At 44.0% G+C, this 26903-nt stretch overlaps 1 protein-coding gene across 1 annotated transcript in view; it reads right to left on the reverse strand.

Moving 5' to 3' along the window:
* ADAMTS9 (ADAM metallopeptidase with thrombospondin type 1 motif 9) overlaps positions 1–26903 on the reverse strand; it is a 173873-nt gene that overhangs the window by 24567 nt on the left and 122403 nt on the right. Inside the window, exons 31-35 of the mRNA XM_089919522.1 lie at positions 25934–26107; positions 6176–6349; positions 1928–2122; positions 363–495; positions 54–148 (exon numbers count right to left, since the gene is read on the reverse strand). Coding sequence (XP_089775648.1) covers positions 54–148; positions 363–495; positions 1928–2122; positions 6176–6349; positions 25934–26107 — 771 coding nt within the window. The remainder of the gene's footprint in view (positions 1–53; positions 149–362; positions 496–1927; positions 2123–6175; positions 6350–25933; positions 26108–26903) is intronic.

Here is a 26903-nt window from a genome sequence, read left to right on the forward strand (position 1 = left end):
GGCCGCTGGCTCTGAAACCAGGCTAGAAATAACGACTGAGCTCCGACGCGTACCTTCAGGAGCTTTCCCGTGACGATCAGGAAATATTCCCCATCTTCACCGGCACCTTTCAGCCTTTTTACTTCCTTGCAGTTCTGGGGCAACTCGCCTGGAAAACACAGACCGCGAAAACGGGCTGTGATTCTCCAGGATGTGCAGTGGCCGCCGACGGAAGGAGTTACGTTATGCATGCTCACGTCTGTCTGCAAGGGGGCCAATTTCTTAACAATAAATTCTGTATTTCTGAAAAAGGCAGGCAAGCACAACAACAATGAAACCTGTTTTTCAAGCTCCAGAAGGACGGCTTCAGTGGGCCAACTTACAGTTATAGATATTGTGGCAGGTTTTTCTTTCTTCCGGCTTCAACTCATCAGGGCATAAGTGGCTGGGCTGGTCCTCGTTGGTGAGACACTGCACAGATCTGTGCATCACTCCGACGCCACAGGACACGGAACACTATAAGGCAGAGCAGGGTCAGAGTTGTGGCTGCTGAACCTGGAGATATGGGCTTCTCGTGGTGTGGAACTCAGAGCCTGGAGGCTTGCACAGGAACCCCGTGTTGCTGAAAACAAATATCTGACACAGGTAGGGCACTTCCTATGGGCCAGTCTCTGTGCTAAGATTTTTTTTTTAATAAATTTATTTATTTTACTTATTTATTTTTGGCTGCGTTGGGTCTCTGTTGCTGTGCAGGGGCTTTCCCTAGTTGTGGCGAGCGGGGGCTACTCTTCGTTGCGGTGCGCGGACTTCTCATTGCGGTGGCTTCTCTTGTTGCGGAGCACGGGCTCTAGGCGCACGGACTTCAGTAGGTGTGGCTCGTGGGCTCAGCAGTTGCGGCTCACGGGCTCAGTAGTTGTGGCTCACAGGCTCTAGAACACAGGCTCAGTAGCTGTGGCTCACGGTAGCTTAGTTGCTCTGCAGCATGTGGGATCCCCCTGGACCAGGGCTCGAACCCGTGTCCCCTGCACTGGCAGGCATATTCCTAACCACGGAGCCACCAGGGAAGCCCTGTGCTAAGTCTTATATATACATGTCTATACGTACGTACATCCATACCTACATATGTAGTCATACATATGAAATATATATAATATAATTTCCTCATCTAAGCCTCACAATAACCCTATGAGATAGTACTAGCATTATTCTATTTTTACAGAGGGGAGATTGAGGCTCAAATGTTAGGAAATTTGTTCACGGTCATGGTGGAACCAGAATTTAAACCTTAACCCCTTTCAACTGGTCCCACACTTTTGCCCGATCATCACTTTGCATGAGTGAAAGCCTCGTAGTCAGGAGCCAGGGGGCTGGGGCAATTTTCAAGGGCATTCCCAATATCAGATATTCTTACTCGTTGTAACCCCAACGCAACCAAGAATTCCCGATGTAGAAGCACTAGTGCTTACAGAATTCTTAGCCACAGAACCCAAAACGAACAACTCTGTCACCCTTTTTCAGTGACAAACAAGAGTTCTGGGTGCTGTTTAATTTTAAACTGTGGTAAAATATATGGAACTTAAAAAGTTGCCATTATAGCCCACGTGCTTTTGAATGCATGAACGCATTGCAGCTTCACAAACACCCCATTCTGCAGGGGAGGGAACAGACACGAACGCTTGGCCCCTTATCGCAGGTCGTTCAATTGGGAACAGCAGAACCAGGAATCAGACGGAGGCTGTCTGGCCTCCCCGCCCCTGTCCCCCTCTAAGCACCAGGCCAAACGGCCCAACAAGCAGAGAAGCCCCCTTCCCCCTTCAGCCCATTTCAAGATACTAACTCCTGTTTCTCACCCGGGGCTCTCCTGGAAGGACAGCTCAGGCAGGACATGTTTAAGTCGGGGTTTGAGATCCAAAAGCTTTCCGATTTCATCACTCAATCGTCTACTTACGCTCCCCCAGTTGCCAACTCTCCAGGTGGCAGAGACAGGGCACTCCCGCAGGTAGCAGGGCTGGACGCTGGGTGGCTGTGCGCCCGGGCAGTTGATGGTGGTTTGATAGCTGTACTCATAATTCCCCTTGCCGGTGTAAATCTCGCTACAGGAGACAAGCCTTTGTTTGTAGCCCTTTCCACAGGTCACTGAGCACTGGGAAGAGAGCGGGCAGAGAGCAGAGGTTGGAGCGGGGCCTGGGGGCAGCCACAATAGGCCCCTGACCTCCACGGTGAACACTGACCTCGGGACAATGGGGCAGAGAGCTCTCATTTTATTAGCTTCTTACGGGCTGCGGGGGATGTGCAGCCCTACAGGAGCCTTCTGGGATCCAGGGCTGCCACTACACCTTTTGGCCCCCGCTGCGGGCGGGGGGTGCCTCAAGCCCCCGCTCTGGATTTCACGGGGAGACGGGGCTGGGGGAGGTGCTCCAGCTGTCACCGGGTCCACTTACAGCATCCAGAACCCTACGTACTGGCGGCCAAATCACGCCTTTCCAAACCTACAATGACCGCATCAGAGAAGCGACCAAGTGGGCTGGAGAGAGCGCCAGAGACCCCCTGTGTGTGAAATCCAGGCTCTCCCAGGACTCTGGGACAACCTTCCTTCCCTACTTGATGGTCTGCTTTCCCATCTGCCCTCCGCTTAATTTCCTTCTTTCTCGTCTCTCCCTGGCTATATACCGTGACTTAAATGTTACCTTTCTGCTTCCCTCCCCGCAGCCCGGCTCTCTCTAAATCATGCAGTCATTTAGACCTTCTGCCGTAATTATACGGCATTTAAAAATACCCAGATGATACAGAAAAGGAGAAAGAAGAGGTATTTTACTCGTGTCCCAGCTCCTTCTGTGATGGGACATCTAACTGGTTATTAATAAGATTTTGGGTTACGTCCAGCCTCCTCAGCTAAGTATTTTACATGATACTTTTAAAAGAAAACTGAATTAACCAACAAATTATTTTGATGATATTTTTGGGCCAAGTCACCAAATAACTGGCCACTCCCTGTGAAAATGTGACATAAAATTAAGGTAGAGTTTCAGGATTCTCAAGATCAAAGGTTCTTTGGGCGGGGGCAGATGAACCCTGGAATCAGTGTGCAGCATGTGGTGTGTTTTGCTTTTTCTGGGGTGAGGGACCATAGCTTCCGCCCGTTCTCGCTTGCTATTAAAACCCGTGTCTCTTTTTCCTGGTGTCTCCTACGCTGTCGCTTTAAGCCACGTGGCTTGCCGCCCCTGTAACTTTTCCAGGGGGAAGGCTCCCCTTGACGCGGTCCTAGAGTGAGCAGGGAACTGGCCCAGCCACAGGCATGCAGAGCATCCTTGGGCTTTGCTTTCCAGCTGGCTTAAGACCTGCAAATACTCTGCGTACGTTTCTTCCTTCTCCGGCTGCCGCTGTTCAAATGCCCAAAGATGCAGTGGATGCCAGGCCAGGGGAGCGCAGGGCTAGTCTGAGGTGTTTCACGCGTGGATAGATGGCTAATAAATGCTGTCTGTCCAAGCTGTGGGTATCTTAGAGTATCTAACTCAGTGCTTGCACGCCCTGACCTCAGTGTGGACTAATTTAAACAAGGCTGTACTTCTGAGAAGGCAAGTGCTAAGACCCTTTCCCCTTACCAGCCACAAGCAAAAGCAGCCCAGTGCCCATTTACGTGGGGGACGCAGTGGGAGACAGGTGTTGACAGATGGAAATGAGCCCCAAATATGGTCAGGTTTTATTCAGAGGCCTCCAGAGCTCTGAAAAGAACCCTTCAGTAGCTGTTAAGAGCATCCTGAAAATGTTGAGTGCCTCTGGCTTCCTTAATCCATTTCAGGCCAGAGCCGTGAAGTGTAAGAGGCTCTCATCGCTGGGGAGGGGAGAGAGGAGGGGAAGGTCTTATGGTTGACTCTCCATGCCTTGGTGCCATGTGCATGTTTCATCATGAGTGCAGATTACTTTTCTAACTTGAAAATAACCATAAAGCAAAATGAAACAATAAGAATGTGGGCTTCTTGCGCTAGTGATACACGTTGGGCCCAACCAGGGAAATGCACACATGGGCCAGGGTCGATGGAGTCTTCTTCTCCAATAGGGAGCACACAGAACTCTGCAGGTGATGGAGGCCCCAGACAGAAGGCAAATCTTGCTGTGGCTTTGGCATTTTACTAAAAGCTTTTCTAGAGGGAATTCTGGTCCAGTTCCTTGGGCATCATTCCCCCTTGCAGAGTCCCTTCCCATGATCCTGGTATCTGTACAAAGTCCTGTCCCCATCCCTCTAATCTTTGCCTATAGCTTGCAGATTTTTCAACTCATGGTACACCTGAAAATCTGCAGATGTCTGGAAGGCTTTTTAAAAAAATTTTCTCCCTATCTCTTCCTTTGGGGGTTAATATTAAGGTTATGGTAAAGCCACAGGAGGAACATTATGCAAGTCTCAGAAAGAGACCAAAACTCTTTCAGTGTAATAACAACACACCAAATCCAGCTAAGATGAGCATGTCAACCTTGGCAGTGTGACAGGCACACGAACTCCAGCAAGGGGAGTGACCGAGAAGCAAGCCAGAAGCCAGGAAGAAGAGGCCGCCAGGAGGCAGACAGGTGAATGGTCCCAGGGACAGAGGCCTGAGGAGGGAGAGAGGCCAGAAAGGAAGGCTCTCCCTTCCTGAGAGTCGGGGGGTGGCCTTGTGCAGCAACCCAGAGAACCAGAAGTTAGGGACCATGCCTTTCAAGGCACTGGGAGGGGTGAACTGAACAGAAGAGAGGAGCCCCCCCCAGACACACCTCCCTCCACCCGCCTTGGTATCTGAACGGGTTGGAACCTATGCATCAAACCCAAAGTCAAGGACTATTTTGAACACTCATCTGGGCTTCCCATGTTCCTGGATGGGCAAGAGTAAATCTATTTCTAATGATCGAGACCACATCTCCCCTCCTTCCTTTGAGAACATACCAAGAACGGGTAGGGCTGGTATAGAGCAGAGCTTCTCACCCTCAGCACCCCTGACATTTGGGCTCAATAGCTCTCTGTTGTGGTGCTGTCCCGTACACTGTAGAAGGTTTAGCAGCACCCCGGGTCTCTACCCACCAGATGCCAGTAGCAGCCTACCTCCCCCGGCTGCGACAACCAAAAATGTCTCCAGACAGCGCCAAATGTCCCGCAGGAGGTGGGGAGGGGAAGGCAAATTCACTGGGGTAGAGTGAAGGATGGGGAGACATAGTTAGACAAGGCTTTAGGAACAGTTTTAGTGCAGAAACAATTCAACACCCAACAAACACATCATCTAAATGCAAATATTCATCCCATTAAAACGTGAGGTTGCTGCCCTCTTGAACTCTAACGAGACACCAGTAATAGCAAAAGCACCTTTGCTATGAGCCCAGATACGTCCCTTTCACATCTCTAAATTCCCTGGGGCAAATGACAACTCGTGTTGATGTTACAGGTCTTTCAGTATGTGAAAGTATCATGAGGTTTGAAAATATAATCACGTGACTGTTACTACTGGTTTATGAATAATGAAAAGCATCTAGGTAGGCATTGTGCACAGGAGGAGATAAGGAAAAATAGACACTTGAGATTCCTTGGATATTATGGAAAACGATTTCATTCCTCTGGATCAGAGATTGTTAAATGGGCAACCAACATCTGGCCCACAAAAGTGTTTGGTTTGACCCACACAGTGTTTTAAATAAATAATCTGAGTCCACATTTTAAGAATGCACAGAAAAGTCCAAAGTTTTGTCCTCTCTTGAAACATCAGGTTTGGTTACACTGGACCCACATTTCTGCATGGCCTCTGTTGGAGTGGAAAAGAGCCTGTTCCCCTTACACATCATGTGCTAGGTAGTCACAGTCCCCACCATTCCCTATTGCCTCCCTGATGCTAAGACATTTTTGTGTCATACTTAACTTTCTTCAGGCACCTACAGGAAACATATGAATTTGCAGTGCCTGTAAGAATTCATTTCTAATCACACTATTAGGACATTAAAGGGAATCACAGGACGTAGAGTCGAGAGGAGCGCGGATACCATCTTATGCACCCCCCCCCCCACTCTGCACCTGTAGGACTCTGGCCCAGGAGGGCTGAGGGACTCGTTTGAGGGCTCCCAGTTCTCAGGGATAGAACTGGCAGGTGGGTGTGAGTCTCCCACATTCCTGCCCTCATCACTCTGTTGCCCTCAGGCCGTCGCTGACCTGAAGGCAGATCCAGAATCCCCAGAACCGTACCTCTGACCATTCTCCTGTGATCCAGACATACTCGCAGGGCTGCAAGCCACAGCTCTCGCGATCCACAGGTCGTGTGCTCATGTCACAGTGCATGCCGTGAACCTCGTCACCTTTGTCCTCACCCACACACACCACCTTGCGGTACCTGGAGCCTTTGCCACAAGTCTTGGTGCACTGTTAAAGACAGACAAAACAGGTGGTGACATGGAAAGATAACAGACGATTTCTTATATCCTGTTACCATAATGATTTATTTTCCTTTCTATATACTCTTTAAGACTGCGAAATCTCTGAGGGTACGCATTACTAGAGAACTCATTGTTTTACCCCCATTACTTAACAGTGTAACATAGAAGAACAAAGCTGACTACATATTGGATTTATTCCTTTAGCTCTAACCCTTGTTTTCTGTTGCCTGTGCTTAGTCGTGCTGGCTCTGCACCTTTTGTAAAAGAATGTTGCCTATAGCCTGAAATGTACAGGACAGCCTATTCTCAAGGCTCTGGCCTTTAAAGTATAAGTATAAAAGAAGCCTGAATTCTAACTCTGGTAAGATGGTTCTTTGGGACACTAGTCCACCAACTTCTCCGTCTGCTGCTGGCTTTCTGAATAAAATTGCTATTCCTTGCCCCAACACCTTGTCTCTCGATTAACTGGCCTGTCATGCAGTAAGCAGCATGAACTTGAACTCGGTAACAATAACACTGTCCCTGTCATAGCGATCAGCATTCAATAAGTGGCTGTCTGAATGAAGCAGTGAAAGTGTGAATGAATGAATTTCAGGTTTGGAAAGGACCTTAAGGCCTGACTACTTCACACCCATTCAAACAAACGCTGAATCTCTTTAAAACTTATGGCCAAAGGGTGTCAAAATACCTCTAGAGTCAGGGAAGTTATTCCCTGTCCAGGTGGCCCATTTCATCTTATAACATGGAACTAAGCCTGTCTCTTTGCCAAATCCAGTCTGTTGTCCTACTTGTCGATTCCAAGGGAGCATACAGAACAAATTTTGTTTCTCACAAATAACCCCCTTCAGGGACTTGAGGAGGGATTTCCTGTGGCCCCTATAGCCTTTTCTTCTCCAGGGGGAACTGCTCTCACCCCTTGATCATCTGGCCAATAGTCACCAAGTTCCTAAGAAGTGTCAGGCCCTGTGATGGGTCTGGATGAACAGGAGCAGACACAAATAGCACAAACCCTGCCCTCAGAGAGGAGCTGTATTTTAGTAGCAAAGACAGACGTTAAAGATGTAGACAGCTAGGCAGCAAGATTTAGCCATTACTATAATTTCCATTTTTCAGATGAATAAACTGGGACTTAGCCTGAAGAACTGACTCCTGGTTATCCATCTCTTTGTCAGGTGAATGGCATAGATATTTTTTATTCCCATAAACCAAGTGGAGAAAATAGAGCAAGTGGTATGTTTCATTCTAGGATGATCTCTGTGCTGACCACAAATTTCTTATCTTTTTTGCTTTCACCAACAGAAAACCCCACTGTAGAAGTTTTACCTTAGTTATCTGTGTTGTTAAAGCTCTCCCAAAGCCTGTCCTATCTGAAGCATCTGCGTCACCCAACATTTCAAGACTCCAGATTACATAGGAAAGTCACTGTAAACCAACCTGTGTCAAGGACAGCTTAGGTTTCCTTTAACCAGGGATTACAGACTCTGTTGCCCCTGGGCCTTATCCAACTACTGTGAGCTGTCACTGTTGTTCACATAATGTCTCTTAAACGTTTTCCTTCTAGTCTTTTTAGGGAGGGCCTTAGACTCCACCTCTTTTTTGTCTCTCACAAGCCTCCTTCTCTTTTATTACCCAAAGCATCCCAAAGGCATTTGACTTTGGAATCCAGCTTGACTCAGAAATGTCTTTCCTGATATACTTCTTGCCTTTCTTTTTCTTTCTTTCTTTTCTTTCCTTTTTTTTTTTGGGTAGCAAAATACACGTAACATAAAATTCACCATTTTAACCATTTTGAAGTGTACAATTCAGCGGCGTGTAGCCACTGGTCATGTTGTGCAATCGTCATCACTATCTAGTTCCAGAATATTTTCATCACCCCAAAAGGGAACCCTGCACCCATGAAGCAGTCACTCCCCATTTCCCCCTTCCTCCCAGTCTGTGGCAACCACCAATCTGCTTTCTGTCTCTATGGATTTGCCTCTTCTGGGTATTTCATTGAAATGGAATCATCCAGTATGTGGCCTTTGGTGTCTGGGTTCTTTCATTTAGCATAATGCTTTCAAGGTCTTGCCACATTGGATCAGTACTTCACTCCTTTTCATGGCTGAACACTCCATTGTATGAATATACCACATTTTGTTTATTCAAATGTTAACGGACATTTGGGTTGTTGCCATCTTTTGGCTATATTATGAAGAGCGCTGCTGTGCACATTCATACGCAAATTTGAACACCTGATTTCAATTCTTTCGGGTATATCCTTAGGAGTGGGAATGCTGGGTCATCTGGTATAACCATGTCTTTTGTGAGATGCTTTGTTCTTTCAGAAAGTAGTAGGGATATGTATGTGGTTGTGTCCTGGTATTGTAAACCTGTGGTTGTGTCCTTATCATTTGCAAACTTAATTCAAAACTTCTGCTGCTTGGAAGCAAATCTCTACATCTAGAGTATGGAACCATTTATAATTTTTGTGGGGCACAAATATGAACAGAAAACAGTGTGAGATGAGCACAGAGGAGCAGATCCTTTCCCACCAGTGCAGGAGGCTGGCTGAGCTCAGCTCTGACTCAGCAGTTCTGGGGGTTTCTCTTCCCCTGGAGGATGCTGGGAACCATCGTGAAGGAATAATGTTTTTGCTTCTTTATTAAAAAAAGCCAAATGAGGCCCTGAATGTTACAAAACAAAACAATGGTTAATCTGTGATGTGTAGATCTATGCAGAAGACATACTTGACTCCCCACAGAAAAAGTAATTCCTTAGAAAATCAGGACTTAGGTGACTCAGAGAAGATCATGATTATTGAGCAGCCGACCTGGACTAAACCTTCCAGTGTCCTCTTTCATTTTCACTAATCCTTAGGGCTTTAATCTGTAGCAATAAGTAACAGTTTAGAGCAGAAAGCAAGGATTACTAAATACTTTCTGCTTGTTAGGTGTTTTTCCCTTGTTAGTAAACAATGGTTAACTACCATAAAAACTATTTTGCCAGTGGTGGCAAAGGGCGTTGGGAAGCCTTACTTTGAATATAACTTTTAGAAAAATTAAACTAAGTAAATAAGTGACTTGCCCAGTGGTTTGGAATGAGTCAATAGCAGCTTTGAAAATCACTTAGCATGGCTTTTCTCCTGGAGTTTTAAATCCTAACCACAGCACAGGGGCTGGGTAATCAGAAAGCAAATCCAGCCCATAGTATAGGATTTTATCAGCTTTCAGTAATATCACTTCTCCCACCCACCTAGGATTTATGACTCCTTCCTCCGTCCTGGAATACGATCTGGAGTGTTCTGAAAAACAGCTGGAGAAGCTCAACTAAGCTTATTTAATTTACAAAAGATTTTTCTCCAATTTCATTACACATTTTAGAAAAAAACTATACCAAGTATGGAAGTCACACCACCAGCATCTCTGAAATTCAGCACACCTGTAATTCAGAAAGCAAATATCACAGCCCTGGGTTAACTTGGGTAACTTACCCATTGTCCCACGGGCTGCGTGTGCCTGTAAATGTGCTAAAACTAACAGGGGAAAATAACTTTTTAAATTTGAGGGTGAGGAAGATCTAAAATAAAATATTTTATTTAGCTAGGTTGGTTGGCCACAGGGTAATGGTCTAAAAAAGGTCACTTAATGCAATGGGTAGAAACTGTCTTTCCTTAAAGACTGCAACCAAGTTGCTTTACATTTTTTTTGGTGAGATGCACTAACCATGGAGGGAAGAAAATCATTCTTCATATTCACCTGCTCAACCTTTAAGGTTGCTGATTTTCTCCATGGATGAAAGGGTGTGTTGCGTCCTTACTAGGGCCAGGCTACCGTTGTCGGATAGTGTGTGGACAACCAAGTCAAAGAACAAACGGGGAGCCTGACAGCATAGCGTCCTGGAAGTGCTACGCAGAGTCTTCGGCTAAAAGGAACAGGAAGTGCACATCAATTTATCTAACATTGCTTTAAACTAAAAAAAGAAAAAGCAGCCTTCAAATTACCAATGGGTTCATTTTAAAAGTCAGGTATGTGGAGTTTGGACATCTTTGCCCCATAATAGTATACTTGCAAGGGAAAAAGGGAGAAATAATACTATGGAGACACTTTGTAACTTTAAAGTCATTCACTCATTCAACCAATACAAGCACACCTCAGAGACACCGCGGGTTTGGTTCCAGACCACCGCAATAAAGGGAATATCGCATTAAAGCGAGTCACGTGAATCGCTTGGTTTTCCAAGGCATATAAAAGTTATATTTACACTATAATCTCCTAACTATGCAATAGCATGTCTTAAAAAATGTACATAATTTAAAAATACTTTCTTGCTAAAAAAAGCTAACCATCACCTTAGCCTTCAGCAAGTCCTAGGGGTGACATCAAAGATCACTGATCACAGGTCACCGTAACAAATATAGTAGAGAAAAACGGAAATATTGCGAGAATTACCAAAGTGTGACACAAAGTGAGGAAATGTTGTTGGAAAAAATGGCAGCAACAGACTTGCTCAACGCAGAGTTGCCACAAACCTTCAATTTGTAAAAAAAAACAAAACAAAACCCACAGTACCTGCAAAGCGCAATAAAGTGAAGTACAATAAAACGAGGTCTGCCTATTTGCAATGGGCCAAGTTCTATGCTGGGCATGGGGTTACAGCCCTGACATCTTCCTACTCACCTTCTCTCTCTCTCTTACGACACCCGGGGTGGCTGTTCCTCCCAGCTGGGGGTTCATGTGTCAAGACAGTCGGCTAACTGGTGACCCCTGGGGTTTAGCACTCAGGGCTGCCTTCTATGGCTGTTGTGAGCAAGTATGAGCTTCATAACAGAGAGTGTAATGGAGGTGGAAGCCATCAGGGTATCTGCAGCTGTGACAGCGATAAAAGAGGAAGGACCGGGGGTGGGAATCCCCACAATGCTGAAAGCGGTGCGCGGGCAGCGGTGGAAAAGGAGAAGCCGAGGTAACTTGGCACACGGGAGATGGGGCGCACTCTCGGGGGGGCGCTCAGCATGTGTGGCTGGAGGTGGATGTCAACGGGGAAGTGGGGCAGGGAAATGATGACAGCAGTTGGGGGTCCTTAGAGCCTTCGGTTTGAGATGGGGATTTCAGAAGGTGGGCAGAGGCCAGGTCACAGAGGGCCTTGTAAATGTCTTACGCTGCTTAGGAGAAAATCCAAACTCTTGCCCTGGCTTACAGAACACGTCATAACCTGGGTGCTCCGGCACGTCCAACCTCATTTCAGCCTTCCGGTCCCTTTGCTGACTCTGCTCCCAACGTGCTGTGCTTTTGTCCACAAACATGCTGGGCTCTGTCCTCCCTCTCCCTTCTACCTAGAATCACCTCCTTTTGCCCTTTATCACCAAGCACCCTAGAGAAGGTGGGACTAGCCTATCATTCTCTGTCTCTATCTCAGCACCTTGTTGTTGTTTTCCATCACAGCACTTTTCACAATTGGCAATTCCATATAACACATGTGTTTGCTTGTCTTCTGTCTCTCTCACTTGATCGTCAATCCCACCACAGCAATTGCACATTTTCTATTGCATCCCTAATGCCTAGTGCCTGGCACTTTGCAGGTGCTCGACAAAGGTTTGTTGAATAAATTAATAAGGCCATGAGTGATAAGGAGTTAATAGCTGGCCCTTGTTCACACATCAAAACCCAATCACTCCCTACCGTAAACTTCATAAAATCTTTGTAACCAATTGACCTGAAGCTCATTACTAATTTTTCTGTGCTAAGAAGATGAACTTGGGAATCATTCTACAGCTGATCTCAATGAAAGTTTTTAGAATCCAAATACGTACTAGAGTGGTCCAAGTCCCTGCACTGGGTCAAAGAGCCATGGGGTGGGCAGTTCTACAAAGGCCATAGCTTGTCCATGGCAATGTGACAATAAAGTAAAACAGCTGTTCGTACTGGGAAAACAGTTTGTTCTAAAAGACATTGTAGAGTGCTGTGATTCTAAACAGTTAAAGAAGAAAGGCCATCAATTAGCAGGCTTTGTTCTGTAAATGCCTCGCTTTTTCCTTCCCTCCCTCCCTCCCTCTCTCCTTCCTTCCTTCCTTCCCTCTCTCCACCCATTATTTTGTCCCTCCATTCATTCATGAATTCATTCATTCACCAAGTGTCTTCAATGCTGTAGGTACTGTGCTAAATGCTGGGAAAAACTCTGGTGAACAAGCTTTCTGACCTCCAACAGCTGATAACCTAGACAAGAAAAACAGGCAACAACAATTCAGAGTGCTAGCTGCTGAAGCAGAACATTTACAGGGTGACAGAGCTGAGGGGAGGGCCATCTGACTCAGTCATTTGAGGGGAGGTGTGATTTTTCAAGGGCTTCTGAAAGGATGTGACATCTTGATTCAGGCCTGAAGGATGAGCAAGAGTCACTGATGTGAGGGAAGGTTCAGGGCAGCCACTTTGTGACACAGAGGTACCAGGGAGGAAAGAGAGTATTCTGGATAAAGGTAAAAAAAGAGTATTTGCAAGAACTGGGAGACTTACTCCTTAAAGCAAAGAGATGCATAACCTACATACTCACAATTCAAGTTGGATGAAAAAACCTCTGCAGCTATAAGTAAATTCATAGTCAGATTATAATACTATCAATAAGTTTTTTATGATAGTAGTTTTCAAAAGAATTAAAAGGTCATGTATTTTTTAAAACTCAGTCTCATGAGCATAATAATTCTAAAGTGAGTAAAACTGAGCAGTGAAAAGCTATTTGCCCAAAGTTGGCGGGTGATCTTAAGAGCCCAATATTGTGATACGTGGATAAGCTGAAGTGCTGGTCATCATCTGAATCCTCCATCAGGGGTCCACTGTACCAAAGAGAACTACCATTTGTGGAAGGCCTAAAATATACTAGGCACTGCACTGAATCCCTCACTTAATCTCACTTAATCCTCACTATGACATTCAGCAAAGTGTGCCATACAATTCCCATTTTGCAGATGAGCTAACTGGAGCCCAGAGATTTGAGGTCAATTTGCCAGAGCCACACACTGAATGGTCTTTTGTTTACAACACTCTGCTTTTAGGGCATAAACAAATGGGACATGAATGTCTGGAAAGAGCATTTTCCGCTTCTCCAATAATTTTTCTCTGCGTCTGAAAGTCCAGGCTCTATCTTATGATATCATGAATGAACACTGATGCTCCTTCCCCTGCACAGTCAACAGGCCCCTCAATGAACAAAAAAGGTCCTCTGAAGTACTCCACCAAGACTCCCCACCAACCTCATGGCTTAAGGTCTGATCGTCAACCAACTAGACCAAGAATTTCATCTCCGGAAGTGGGTGGAGGTAGTCACCAGTACAGAGAATTATACTTTGATGCCAACTCTGCTGAAACAGTCTGGCCAAGCCAATAAAAAAAGAAGAATGCACCTTAGGTGCATGTCGACATGGGAAGCAGTGGAATATAAAGGTTCAGAGCATGTGTTCCAGAGGTCAGGCTGCTGGGCTTCAAATCCCAGCCTTATTACCTAGTGATTCTGTGAACCTGGGTGAATGAACCTAGCTAAGCCTCAAGCTACCTCAACTTTAAATGAGGATAAAAATTTAATTACGACATCAGAGAGTTATGGAAAGGTTAAATGAGGTCCTCCATATAAAAATATTCAACATAGTGCTTGATCCATAGCTTAATAAACAATGACATGTATTATTTTTATTATCATAGTATCAGGGCCACTGCACTGTATAACTCTAGAGGATGCCCCTCACATTGTAGCCTATGGGAATGGTATCCCTGGGGTTGTGCAGTGTACAACCTGTGTGACTGTGTATGACATCCCCGATGATCGTGCTACTGTGGGTATGTGGAACTCGTGCTTCTCAAGGTGGACACTTGGATTATTTCTCATGAAGAGGAGGGTGCCATGTGCTATGTGCCTGGTGTGAAATACATCTTGTCAACAAACAGATGGGTTTTTAATAGTGTCCAAGGGGGAAGCAAAAAGGAAAAATGCACACTCAGAAAGCAAGCAACAGCTCTGAGTTAGTCGCAAAGAATGGCTAAGAAGAAGAAAACCTCCCATATGGGGTGGGGTGGGAGTCTCCAGCATCCGATTCACTGAGCTCTGAGACTGCCCTGGCATCTCACTGATGTCAGCTCAAGGTGTCACTAGGTGAGGGGAAGAAAGTCAAGACATGTGCGTGCACAAAGTGCATATCAGGTGAAATGGTAGCAGAGTTGAGTGGGTACAGAGGAGGTGAGAACCAGAATGGAGGTGAAGCCTGATTAAGGGGAGCTCGAAGGGTGCTTGAAGGGTGCTGTACTGTACATCAAGTGACCACCCAATGTACTGTTTAACAAGGACGCTTTTGATCATGGAAGTAGGGGCAATTAATAATTACACCAGGCCTACCCCATGCATAAACCAGGACCGCTGCAGGCAAATAGGACCAGGGGCAAATCTGAAGATGGTTGCCCAGCTGCTAGCAACATTCCCTCGAAGCCTTGTGGATGTGGGGACGTTTGAAGAGAGGACTACCAGCATGCTTTGCAAATGAGGAACAACAGGTTCTAATGGGGCTTCTCCCTCCCCCATCCAGCTGCCCTGCACCTCCCTCTGGCCAATGCAGGGTCACGTGAGGGCCTCCCACAGTCCTCCAACCTCCCTCACCACCCAGGTCCACTGGCCTCAAACTCTCCACTTCGGGTTCAGGCAGATGAGAAAGCATGTTGGCAGGAGGGCAACTATCTGATCCACTTTTCTTGCTGCTCCCCTCTGGTCAACTCCTAAATTTAGCCACAGGTCAGGCTATCTTAGTAGGTCTCCTGTTCTTATACAGAGCTTGAGAGCAATATTTGAGGAAGGATTTAGAAAGATCGATCTGCATGGCACAGACAAAGATGTAAATTTCTAGGCACATTTCAGATGATCAGAGAAGAGGATTTCCTCAGTGCATATTTGGCAAGGTTTCTAGTCTTTGGGATTCAGAAGGAATTGTCAATGGAGCTTGCATTTTCCCAAATGGCACTAGCATTTTTAAAAGTTGGCTAAAGCATGAGCTGTCAGCTGAGATTCACTTCTGAACACTCTCTTACTTTGTGCTCCTTGGAGCAGTCACACAGGGTTGAGTTTGGCACGACATGAAGATGGAGAGGGAGAGGGAGGGAACAGTCAGTGGTAGGTCTGAAGCAAGAATTACAAAGAGAATCAAGTGGTAACACACAGGCAGAGAGGGATGAAGACACCTCTTCTTCCTTCTCTATCTGACTCTGTCAATCCCCAAACCACTCGATTATTTCTAATTTTCTCAGAACAGCTTTGCACACTTATCATTATTCCCACTTGACCAATGGCAAACTCACAGTTCAGAAAATAAAGCATCCTTGTTCTAAGTCACACAGCTGAAATGCGGCAGTGCTGGTATATGAACCACGTCTGTAAAATTCTACAGCCTCTGGGGGTTCCCAGTCACTTGTGTGGCTCAAGTACAATTAATTTGAAATGTAACTGCTTTAGCTATTCCTCCCTGCCACAGTCTGGTGGAAGTAAAAAAAAAAAAACCCCACCAAACTTTAGAAGGAAAATGAGCAAAAAAAAAAAAAAATTGAGTAGACAGAGAGGGTGAGGTCCTAAAGAAAAGAGATGACTGAAAACAATGGAACTAATCCATCAGGAGGGTGAAGGAGAGGGAAGAACAGAGCTGGAAGGCTGAATACCTAAAAGGGTTAAGAATGCAGTTGTAAGAAAACAAACCCCATTTAAAACTGCATCAGAAAGAATAAAATACCTAGGAATAAATTTAACCAAGGAGGTGAGAGATCTGTACATCGAAAACTACAAGACACTGATAAAAGAAACTGAAGAAGAGCGAAATAAATGGAAAGATCTTCTGTGCTCATAGACTGGAAGAATTAATATTGTTAAAAGGTCCATACTGAGGCTCCGGCTTTGGAGGTCAGATCCCAGGGAGAGCACTGGGGTTGGCTGCGTGAACACAGCCTGCAGGGGGCTAGTGCACCACACCTAGCTGGGAGGGAGCCCAGGGAAAAGTCTGGACATGCCTAAGAGACAAGAGACCAGGGTGCGTGAGGAGAGGGGATTCAGAGCACCGCCTAATCGAGCTCCAGAGACAGGCGCGAGCCGCGGCTACCAGCACGGACTCCAGAGATGGGCATGAGATGCTAAGGCTGCTGCTCCCGCCACCAAGAAGCCTGTGTGCAAGCACAGGTCACTCTCCACACCTCCCCTCCCGGGAGCCTGTGCAGCCGGCCCCTGCCAGGGTCCCGTGATCCAGGGACAACTTCCCCGGGAGAACGCACAGCGCGCCTCAGGCTGGTGCAACGTCATGCTGGCCTCTGCCGCCGCAGGCTCGCCCCGCACTCCATGCCCCTCCTTCCCCCCAGCCTGAGTGAGACAGAGCCCCCGAATCAGCGGCTCCTTTAACCCTGTCCTGTCTGAGCGAAGAACAGAAGCCCTCAGGCGACCTACACGCAGAGGTGGGGCCAAATCCAAAGCTGAACCCCAGGAGCTGTGCGAACAAAGAAGCGAAAGGGAAATCTCTCCCAGCAGCCTCAGGAGCAGCGGATTAAAGCTCCACAATCAACTTGATGTACCCTGCGTCTGTGGAACACCCGAATAGACAACGAATCATCCCAAAATTGAGGCAGTGGACTTTGGGAGCAACTGTAGACATGGGGTTTGCTTTCTGCATCGAATTTGTCTCTGGTTTTATGTTTATCTTAGTTTAGTATTTAGAGCTTGTTATCACTGGTAGATTTCTTTATTGATTTGGTTGCTCTCTTCCTTTATATATGTATATATATATATATATATGTCTTTTTCTTTTTCTCTTTTTTTGAGTGTGTATGCTTCTTCGTGTGATTTTGCCTGTATAGCTTTGCTTTTACTATTTGTCCTAGGTTTCTGTCTGTCTCGTTTTTTTTTGGTATACTTTTTAGCGCTTGTTATCATTGGTGGATTTGTTTTTTGGTTTGGTTGCCCTTTCCTCCCTTCCTTTCTTTTCTTTTCCTTTCTTTCTTTCTTTTTCCTCTGTTTTATTACTTTAAAATTTTAATTTTACTTTTTTCTTATTTTAATAACTTTAAATAAATAAATAATTAATTAATTTCTCCCTTTTCTTCTGAGCAATGTGGCTGACAGGGTCTTCGTGCTCTGGCCAGGTGTCAGGCCTGTGCCTCTGAGGTGGGAGAGCTGAGTTCAGGACACTGGTCCACCAGAGACCTCTTGGATCCACGTAATATCATATGGTGAAAGCTCTCCCAGAGATCTCCATCTCAACGCTAAGACCCAGCTCCACTCAGCGACCAGCAAGCTACAGTGCTGGGCACCCTATGCCAAACAACTAGCAAGACAGGAACACAACCCCACCATTAGCAGAGAGGCTGCCTAAAATCATAATAAGGTCACAGACACCCCAAAACACACCACTGGACACAGTCCTGCCCACCAGAAACACAAGATCCAGCCTCATCCACCAGAACACAGGCATCAGTCCCCTCCTCCAGGAAGCCTACACAACCCACTAAACCAAAGTTACCCACTGGGGGCAGACAACAAAAACAACAGGAACTACAAACCTGCAACCTGCAAGAAGGAGACCCCCAAACACAGTAAGTTAAGCAAAATGAGAAGACAGAGAAACACACAGCAGATGAAGGAGCAAGGTAAAAACCCACCAGACCAAACAAATGAAGAGGAAATAGGCAGTCTACCTGAAAAAGAATTCAGAGTAATGACAGTAAAGACGATCCAAAATTTTGGAAATAGAATGGAGAAAATACAAGAAACGTTTAACAAGGACCTAGAAGAACTAAAGAGCAAACAAACAACGATGAACAGCACAATAAATGAAATTAAAAATTCTCTAGAAGGAATCAATAGCAGAATAACTGAGGCAGATAAGTGAACTGGAAGATAAAATAGTGTAAATAACTACCACAGAGCAGAATAAAGAAAAAACAACGAAGAGAATTGAGGACAGCCTCAGAGACCTCTGGGACAACATTAAACACACCAACATTCAAATTATAGGGGTCCCAGAAGAAGAAGAGAAAAAGAAAGGGACTGAGAAAATATTTGAAGAGATTATAGTTGAAAACTTCCCTAATATGGGAAAGGAAATAGTTAATCAAGACCAGGAAGTGCAGAGAGTCCCATACAGGATAAATCCAAGGAGAAACACGCCAAGACACATATTAATCAAACTATCAAAAATTAAATACAAAGAAAAAATATTAAAAGCAGCTAGGGAAAAACAAAAAATAACATAGAAGGGAATCCCCATAAGGTTAACAGTTGATCTTTCAGAAGAAACTCTGCAAGCCAGAAGGGAGTGGCAGGACATATTTAAAGGGATAAAAGGGAAAAACCTACAACCAAGATTACTCTACCCAGCAAGGATCTCATTCAGATTCAACGCAGAAATTAAAACCTTTACAGACAAGCAAAAGCTAAGAGAATTCAGCACCACCAAACCAGCTTTACAACAAATGCTAAAGGAACTTTTCTAGACAGGAAGCACAAGAGAAGGAAAAGACCTACAATAACAAACTCAAAACAATTAAGAAAATGGTAATAGGAACATACATACTGATAACTACCTTAAATGAAAATGGATTAAACGCTCCCACTAAAAGACACAGACTAGCTAAATGGATACAAAAACAAGACCTGTATACATGCTGTCTACAAGAGGCCCACTTCAGACCTAGGGACACATATAGACTGAAAGTGAGGGGATGGAAAACGATATTCCATGCAAGTGGAAATCACAGGAAAGCTGGAGTAGCAATTCTCATATTAGACAAAATAGACTTTAAAATAAAGACTATTAGAAGAGACAAAAAAGGACACTACATAATGATCAAGGGATTGATCCAAGAAGAAGATATAACAATTGTAAATATTTATGGACCCAACATAGGAGCACCTCAATACATAAGGCAAAGGCTAATAGCCATAAGGGGAAATCGACAGTAACACAATCACAGGAGGGATGTTAACACCCCACTTTCACCAATGGACAGATCATCCAAAATGAAAATAAATAAGGAAACACAAGCTTTAAATGATACATTAAACAAGATGCACTTAATTGATATTTACAGGACATCCCATCCAAAAACAACAGAATACACTTTCTTCTCAAGTGCTAATGGAAAATTCTCCAGGATAGATCATATCTTAAGAAAACTGAAATTGTATCGAGTATCTTTTCTGACCACAATGCTATGAGACTAGATATCAACTACAGGAAAAGATCTGTAAAAAATACAAACACATGGAGGCTAAACAATACACTACTTAATAACCAAGAGATCACTGAAAAAATCAAAGAGGAAATCAAAAAATACCTAGAAACAAATAACAAGGAAAACACGACAACCTAAAACCTATGGGATGCAGCAAAAGCAGTTCTAAGAGGGAAGTTTATAGCAACACAATCCTACCTCAGGAAACAAGAAACATCTCAAATAAACAACCTACCCTTACACCTAAAGCAATTAGAGAAAGAAGAACAAAAACACCCCAAAGTTAGCAGAAGGAAAGAAATCATAAATATCAGATCAGAAATAAATGAAAAAGAAATGAAGGAAACAATAGCAAAGATCAATAAAACTAAAAGCTGGTTCTTTGAGAAGGTAAACAAAATTGATAAACCATTAGCCAGACTCACCAAGAAAAAACGGGAGAAGACTCATATCAATAGAATTAGAAATTAAAAAGGAGAAGTAACAACAGACACTGCAGAAATACAAAGGATCATGAGAGGTTACTACAAGTAACTATATGCCAATAGAATGGACAGCCACGAAGAAATGGACAAATTATTAGAAAAGCACAACCTTCCGAGACAGAACCAGGAAGAAATAGAAAATATAAGCAGACCAAACAGAAGCACTGAAATTGAGACTGTGATTAAAAATCTTCCAACAGGGCTTCCCTGGTGGCGCAATGGCTGAGAGTCCGCCTGCCAATGCAGGGGACACAGGTTCGTGCCCTGGTCCGGGAAGATCCCACAGGCCGCGGAGCGGCTAGGCCCGTGAGCCATGGCTGCTGAGCCTGCGCGTCCAGATCCTGCGCGTCCTGAGCCTGTGCTCCGCAACGAGAGAGGCCACAACAGTGAGAGGCCGGCGTACCGCAAAAAAAAAAAAAAAAAAATCTTCCAACAAACAAAAGCCCAGGACCAGATGGCTTCACAGGCGAATTCTATCAAACATTTAGAGAAGAGCTAATACCTATCCTTCTCAAACTCTTCCAAAATATAGCAGAGGGAGGAACACTCCCAAACTCATACTACGAGGCCACCATCACCCCGATTCCAAAACCAGACAAAGATGTCACAAAGAAAGAAGACTACAGGCCAATATCACTGATGAACAGAGATGCAAAAATCCTCAACAAAATTCTAGCAAACAGAATCCAACAGCACATTAAAAGGATCATACACCATGATCAAGTGGGGTTTACCCCAGGAATGCAAGGATTCTTCAGTATACGCAAATCAATGTGATAAACCATATTAACAAACTAAAGGAGAAAAACCATATGATCATCTCAATAGATGCAGAAAAAACTTTTGACAAAATTCAAACCCATTTATGATAAAAACCTTCCAGAAAGTAGGCATAGAGGGAACTTACCTCAACAAATAAAGGCCATATATGACAAACCCACAGCCAACATCGTTCTCAATGGTGAAAAAACTGAAACCATTTCCTCTAAGATCAGGAGCAAGACAAGGTTGTCCATTCTCACCACTATTATTCATCATAGTTTTGGAAGTTTTAGAGACAGCAATCAGAGAAGAAAAAGAAATAAAAGGAATCCAAATTGGAAAAGAAGTAAAGCTGTCACTGTTGGCAGATGACATGATACTATACATAGAAAATCCTAAAGATGCTACCAGAAAACTACTAGAGCTAATCAATGAATGTGGTAAAGTAGCAGGATATAAAATTAATGCACAGAAATCTCTTCCTATATACTAATGATGAAAGATCTGAAAGAGAAATTAAGGAAACTCTCCCATTTACCACTGCACCAAAAAGAATAAAATACCTAGGAATAAACCTACCTAAGGAGACAAAAGACCTGTATGCAGAAAACTACAAGACACTGATGAAAGAAATTAAAGATGATACAAACAGATGGAGATATATACGATGTTCTGGGATTGGAAGAATCAACATTGTGAAAATGACTATACTTCCCAAAGCAATTTACAGATTCAATGTAATCCCTATCAAACTACCAATGGCATTCTTCACAGAACTATAACGAAAAATATCACAATTTGTATGGAAACACAAAAGACCCCGAATAGCCAAAGCAATCTTGAGAAAGAAAAACGGAGCTGGAGGAATCAGGCTCCTTGACTTCAGACTATACTACAACGCTACAGTAATCAAGACAGTATGGTACTGGCACAAAAACAGAAAGATAGATCAATGGAACAGGACAGAAAGCCCAGAGAGAAACCCACGCACATACGGTCACCTTATTTTTGATAAAGGAGGCAAGGATATACAATGGAGAAAAGACAGCCTCTTCAATGTGGAGCTGGGAGAAGTGGACAGCTACATGTGAAAGAATGAAATTAGGACACTCACTAACACCATACACAAAAATAAACTCAAAATGGATTAAAGACCTAAAAGTAAGGCCAGACACTATAAAACTCTTAGAGGAAAACATAGGCAGAACGCTCTATGACACAAATCACAGCAAGATCCTTTTTGACCCACCTCCTAGAGAATGGAAATGAAAACAAAATTAAACAAATGGGACCTAATGGAACTTAAATGCTTTTGCACAGCAAAGGAAACCACAAACAAGACGAAAAGACACCCCTCAGAATGGGAGAAAATATTTGCAAATGAAGCAACTGACAAAGGATTAATCTCCAAAATTTACAAGCAGCCCATGTAGTTCAATATCAAAAAAACAAACAACCAATCCAAAAATGGGCAGAAGACCTAAACAGACATTTCTCCAAAGAAGATATATGGATTGCCAACAAACACATGAGAGAATGCTCAACATCACTAATCATTAGAGAAACACAAATCAAAACCACAATGAGGTATCACCTCACACCAGTCAGAATGGCCATCCTCAAAAAATCTACAAAGAATAAATGCTGGAGAGGGTGTGGAGAAAAGGGAACCCTCTTGCACTGTTGGTGGGAATGTAAATTGATACCGCCACTATGGAGAACAGTATGGAGGTTCCTTAAAAAACTAAAAATAGAACTACCATACGACCCAGCAATCCCACTACTGGGCATATACCCTGAGAAAACCATAATTCTAAAATAGTCATGTACCACAATGTTCACTGCAGCTCTATTTACAACAGCCAAGACAAGGAAGCAACCTAAGTGTCCATCGACTGATGAAATGGATAAACAAGATGCGGCACATATATACAATGGAATATTACTCAGCCATAAAAAGAAACGAGGGCTTCCCTGGTGGCGCAGTGGTTGACAGTCTGCCTGCTGATGCAGCGGACACGGGTTCGTGCCCCGGTCCGGAAAGATCCCATATGCTGCAGAGCGGCTGGGCCCATGAGCCATGGCCGCTGAGCCTGCACATCCAGAGCTTGTGCTCCACAACAGGAGAGGCCACAACAGCGAGAGGCCCACGTACCGCAAAAAAAAAGAAACGAAACTGAGTTATTTGTAGTGAGGTGGATGGACCGAGAGTCTGTCATACAGAGTGAAGTAAGTCAGGAAGAGAAAAACAAATACCGTGCGCTAACACATACATATGGAATCTAAGAAAAAAAAAAAAAAGGTTCTGAAGAACCAAGGGGCAGGACAGGAATAAGGACGCAGACGTAGAGAACGGACTTGAGGATACAGGGAGGGGTAAGGGTAAGCTGGGATGAAGTGAGAGAGCGGCATGGACAGATATACACTACCAAATGTAAAATAGATAGCTAGTGGGAAGCAGCCGCAAAGCACAGGCAGATCAGCCCGGTGCTTTGTGACCACTTAGAGGGGTGGGATAGGGAGGGTGGGAGGGAGGGAGATGCAAGAGGGAGGAGATATGGGGATATATGTATATGTATTACTAATTCATTTTCTTATAAAGCAGAAACTAACACACCATTGTAAGGCAATTATACTCCAATAAAGATGTTAAAAAAAAAAGGAAAAAAGAAAAAAAAATTGCATTCTCTTTCATATGTAGCTTTAACCTATTTAATTAGAGTCCTAATTTACCTTTTTTAAGGGGGGGAAAAACACACACACACACACAAGGTCCATACTACCCAAAGCACCACATGCAAAAGAATGAAACTGGACTCCAATCTTACACCATACCCCAAATTAACTGAAAATGGATTAAAGACTTGAACGTAAGACCTGACCACAAAAGTCCTATACATAGGGGCAAGCTCCTTGACATCAGTCTTGGCAATGAGTTTTTGGATCTGACACCAAACCAAAGGCAGCAAAATCAAAAATAAACAAGTCGGACTACATCAAACTAAAAATAGGCAAAGGACCTGAATAGCCATTTCTCAAAAAAAAAAAACATACAAATGGCCAACAGATATATGAAAAGGTGCTCAACATCACTAATCATCAGGGGAATGTAAATCAAAACCACAACGAGATATCACCTCACACCTGTTGGAATGACTATTACCAAAAAGACAAGAAACAACAAATGTCAGCAAGATCCTTGCTAACAGAACACTTATGTACTGTTGGTGGGGATATAAGTTGGTGCAGCCACTCTGGAAAACAGTCTGGAGGCTCCTCCCAAAACTTAAAAATAGAACTACCATACGATCTAGCAATTCCACTTCTGGGTGTTTACCTGAAGGAAATAAAATCACTAACTCGAAAAGATATACTCACCCCCATGTTCACGCAGCATTATTTACAATAGCCACAATACGGAAACATCCTAAGTGTCCAATGATGGATGAATGGATAAAGAAAATGTGATAGAAAGAAAAAAAGAATATATGAATATAATTCAGCCATTAAAAAGAAGGAAATCCTGCCATCTGTGACAACACGGATGAACCCTGAGGGCATTATGCTAAGTGACATAAATAGACAAATACTGTAGGTCTCATTTATATGTGGAATAGTCTGAAAACAAAACAAAACAAAACAAACTCAGAACAGATTGCTGGCTGCCAGAGGTGGGGGGAAGGCACAGAGTACGTGAACAAGTAAAGGTGGTCAAAAGGTACAAACTTCCAGTAGTAAGAGAAATAAATCCTAGGGATGTAATGTACAGCATGGTGACTACAGTTAACAATACTGTACATTAAACTTGGAAGTTGCGAAGAGAGTAGATCTTAAAAGTTCTCATCACGAGAAAAAAAAAATTGTAACTCTGTGAGGTGATCAAAGGTAACTGTGACATAGTTGTTAATACTAAGTACACTTACTGTAGTAATCATTTTATAATATACACATATGTCAAATCACCAGGTTTTCACTTAAACTTAATACAACATTATATGTCAATTATATCTCAATAAAAACGGGGGAAAAGTGGCAACGCCGTTAGCATTTGCATAAAAAAAAAGGAAAAAGAAAGCAGTTGCAATATCTCATAATGGTTTAAGAGACTTAACTTAGGATCAAGCCTTGCTTCTTCCACCTGCTAGGTGTATAACATTTGGACAAATGACATTGGCCCTCCAAACCTCAGTTTCCTTGACTGCAAAATGGGATAATAATAATACCCACTTTGTCTTTTTAAACCACTTAGTGGTTAAAAAGATTAAGTGAGGTGATGAACGTAAAGCACTTAGCCCAGTGCTGGGCACTGTCACGCCTGTCCTGAAAACCATTCCCGGTGGGAATCTCCTGTCTTACTATGCCTGTCTCTGAACCTTTTACAACTTGTACTTTGTTTCATTCCAATGTCAGTAGATACGGTTTTGCTTTTTAATATCCTTTCCCCCCTTTTCTACAAATCAATCTTCTGTACTGGAAACAGAGGTTCCCTCCTACTAATGTCCTATCCTTGCTGGCCAGGCCATTCCCCAGGGACACTTAGTGTTTTCTTTAACTAGACATTAACCTGGGGCAGGAGAAAAACAAGTCTATTTCTGCATCAATGGAGCAGTTCTTCAGATGCCCTCAGGTTTTCAAATGCTGGAAATCCTTTGCTCATTAATCAGGGTTTCAAATGAGTGCCTGTCTTCTAGCTGATGGCCAAAGCTGTGGAAGGAGGAAAAAACCCAGAGTAGGTCCTACCTAGAGTCTGCCCCTAGTGGCTGTCTGAACTCATCCAGAATGACCACGTCTGAATATACATATTTAAAATATTTCTTCCATCTCCCCCTCCTTCTGGGAAAGTTATCTTTACGCATTTGGCTCAAGGCCTGTTCAAGTTTTTCTGGAGGCAGCCAGATTTGGAACACTCAAGAACACGGACGTCGGAACGGCAGAAAAAGGAGGAGCTCTCCCACCATTGCTGGAGTGAACTGTTGGCCGTCTGACAGCAAACCTTTTGGGAAAGAGCCAGCCTTGTCACCATGCTGGAGGGCTTCATGGGGGAACGGATGTGATGATAGCAAAGGGGTTGAGCGAAACACTGGCAGGTGCCCACTTCCTGGCTCTACTTACTTCTTGCCATTCATCTGCCCTCCAAGCGTAAAGTGGACACAGCGGGGCTTGGCAGGCGCGCTCTGACTCCGGTCTAGTGTATGGGTTGCACTCGGTCTCTCCGGCTATTTTGTGTGTTCCCAGCTGACAGCCCACATTTCTCCGCCGCACGCCTTGGCCACAGGACACTGAGCACTAAAAGGACAAGAGTGCGTAAGTGGGAGCTCCGGGTCATTTGGGGGAGGGAGTGATCATCGGGGTGGAGAGGGTCACAGATCTGGGGACCGCATTCCTAATCCAATGACCCTCACAGCTATCACAAGGCTTTCTAATTTCCAGTGAAAGGGACCCAAGAGAATGTCTTAAATCTGCAAACTCACTGCCTATCAAAGGCGGCTGAGTGAGGAAGAGACTCAAGTTAGGGGGAAATCTTTCAGGTTAACCAAACTCTTGGACAGTGGAATAGGCTAGGGGAGATCATTCCGAGACATTCAGTACAACCTAGAAGTAGTGCTGCCACGTGAAATGAAAATCCCAAATGATTTCTATCCTGGAAGGTTGAAGGGTCTTGAAAATTGGAGATACAGTTCTGTACAAGAGAATTTCTTGGCAGATGGAAAATATAACTCAAGGAGAGTAAATCACTGAAGTTTTTAGGGCCTTATAAATAGAATTAGTTTCTTCCCTCTCTTCTTCTTCTTGCTCCTATTCCTGGAGATAGGGAATTTTTTTTTTTAACTATGGAATTCGTTAAAGTATTTGTATCTATTTACAACCTCGGATGAATATACAAAAAATAAAAGCTGACCAAAAAAAAAAAATTTCCTTGGGTGTTGTGTTTTCAGTCCGTGAAAAAATACTGTTAATCAGGCTGAAACATTTTGTTGACCAAGCTGCACAACACCCTATTAATCTGTAATTAACTTTCCTCTAAATTAATTTTTTTAATGGTTTCCTCATTGCTGGGTTTCATAATCTCACTTATGGTCAG

The sequence above is a fragment of the Delphinapterus leucas genome, chromosome 10 (assembly GCF_059928025.1).
Source record: "Delphinapterus leucas isolate spDelLeu-1000000601 "Yukka" chromosome 10, BTC_Dleu_Yukka2, whole genome shotgun sequence".
Lineage (NCBI taxonomy): Eukaryota > Metazoa > Chordata > Mammalia > Artiodactyla > Monodontidae > Delphinapterus > Delphinapterus leucas.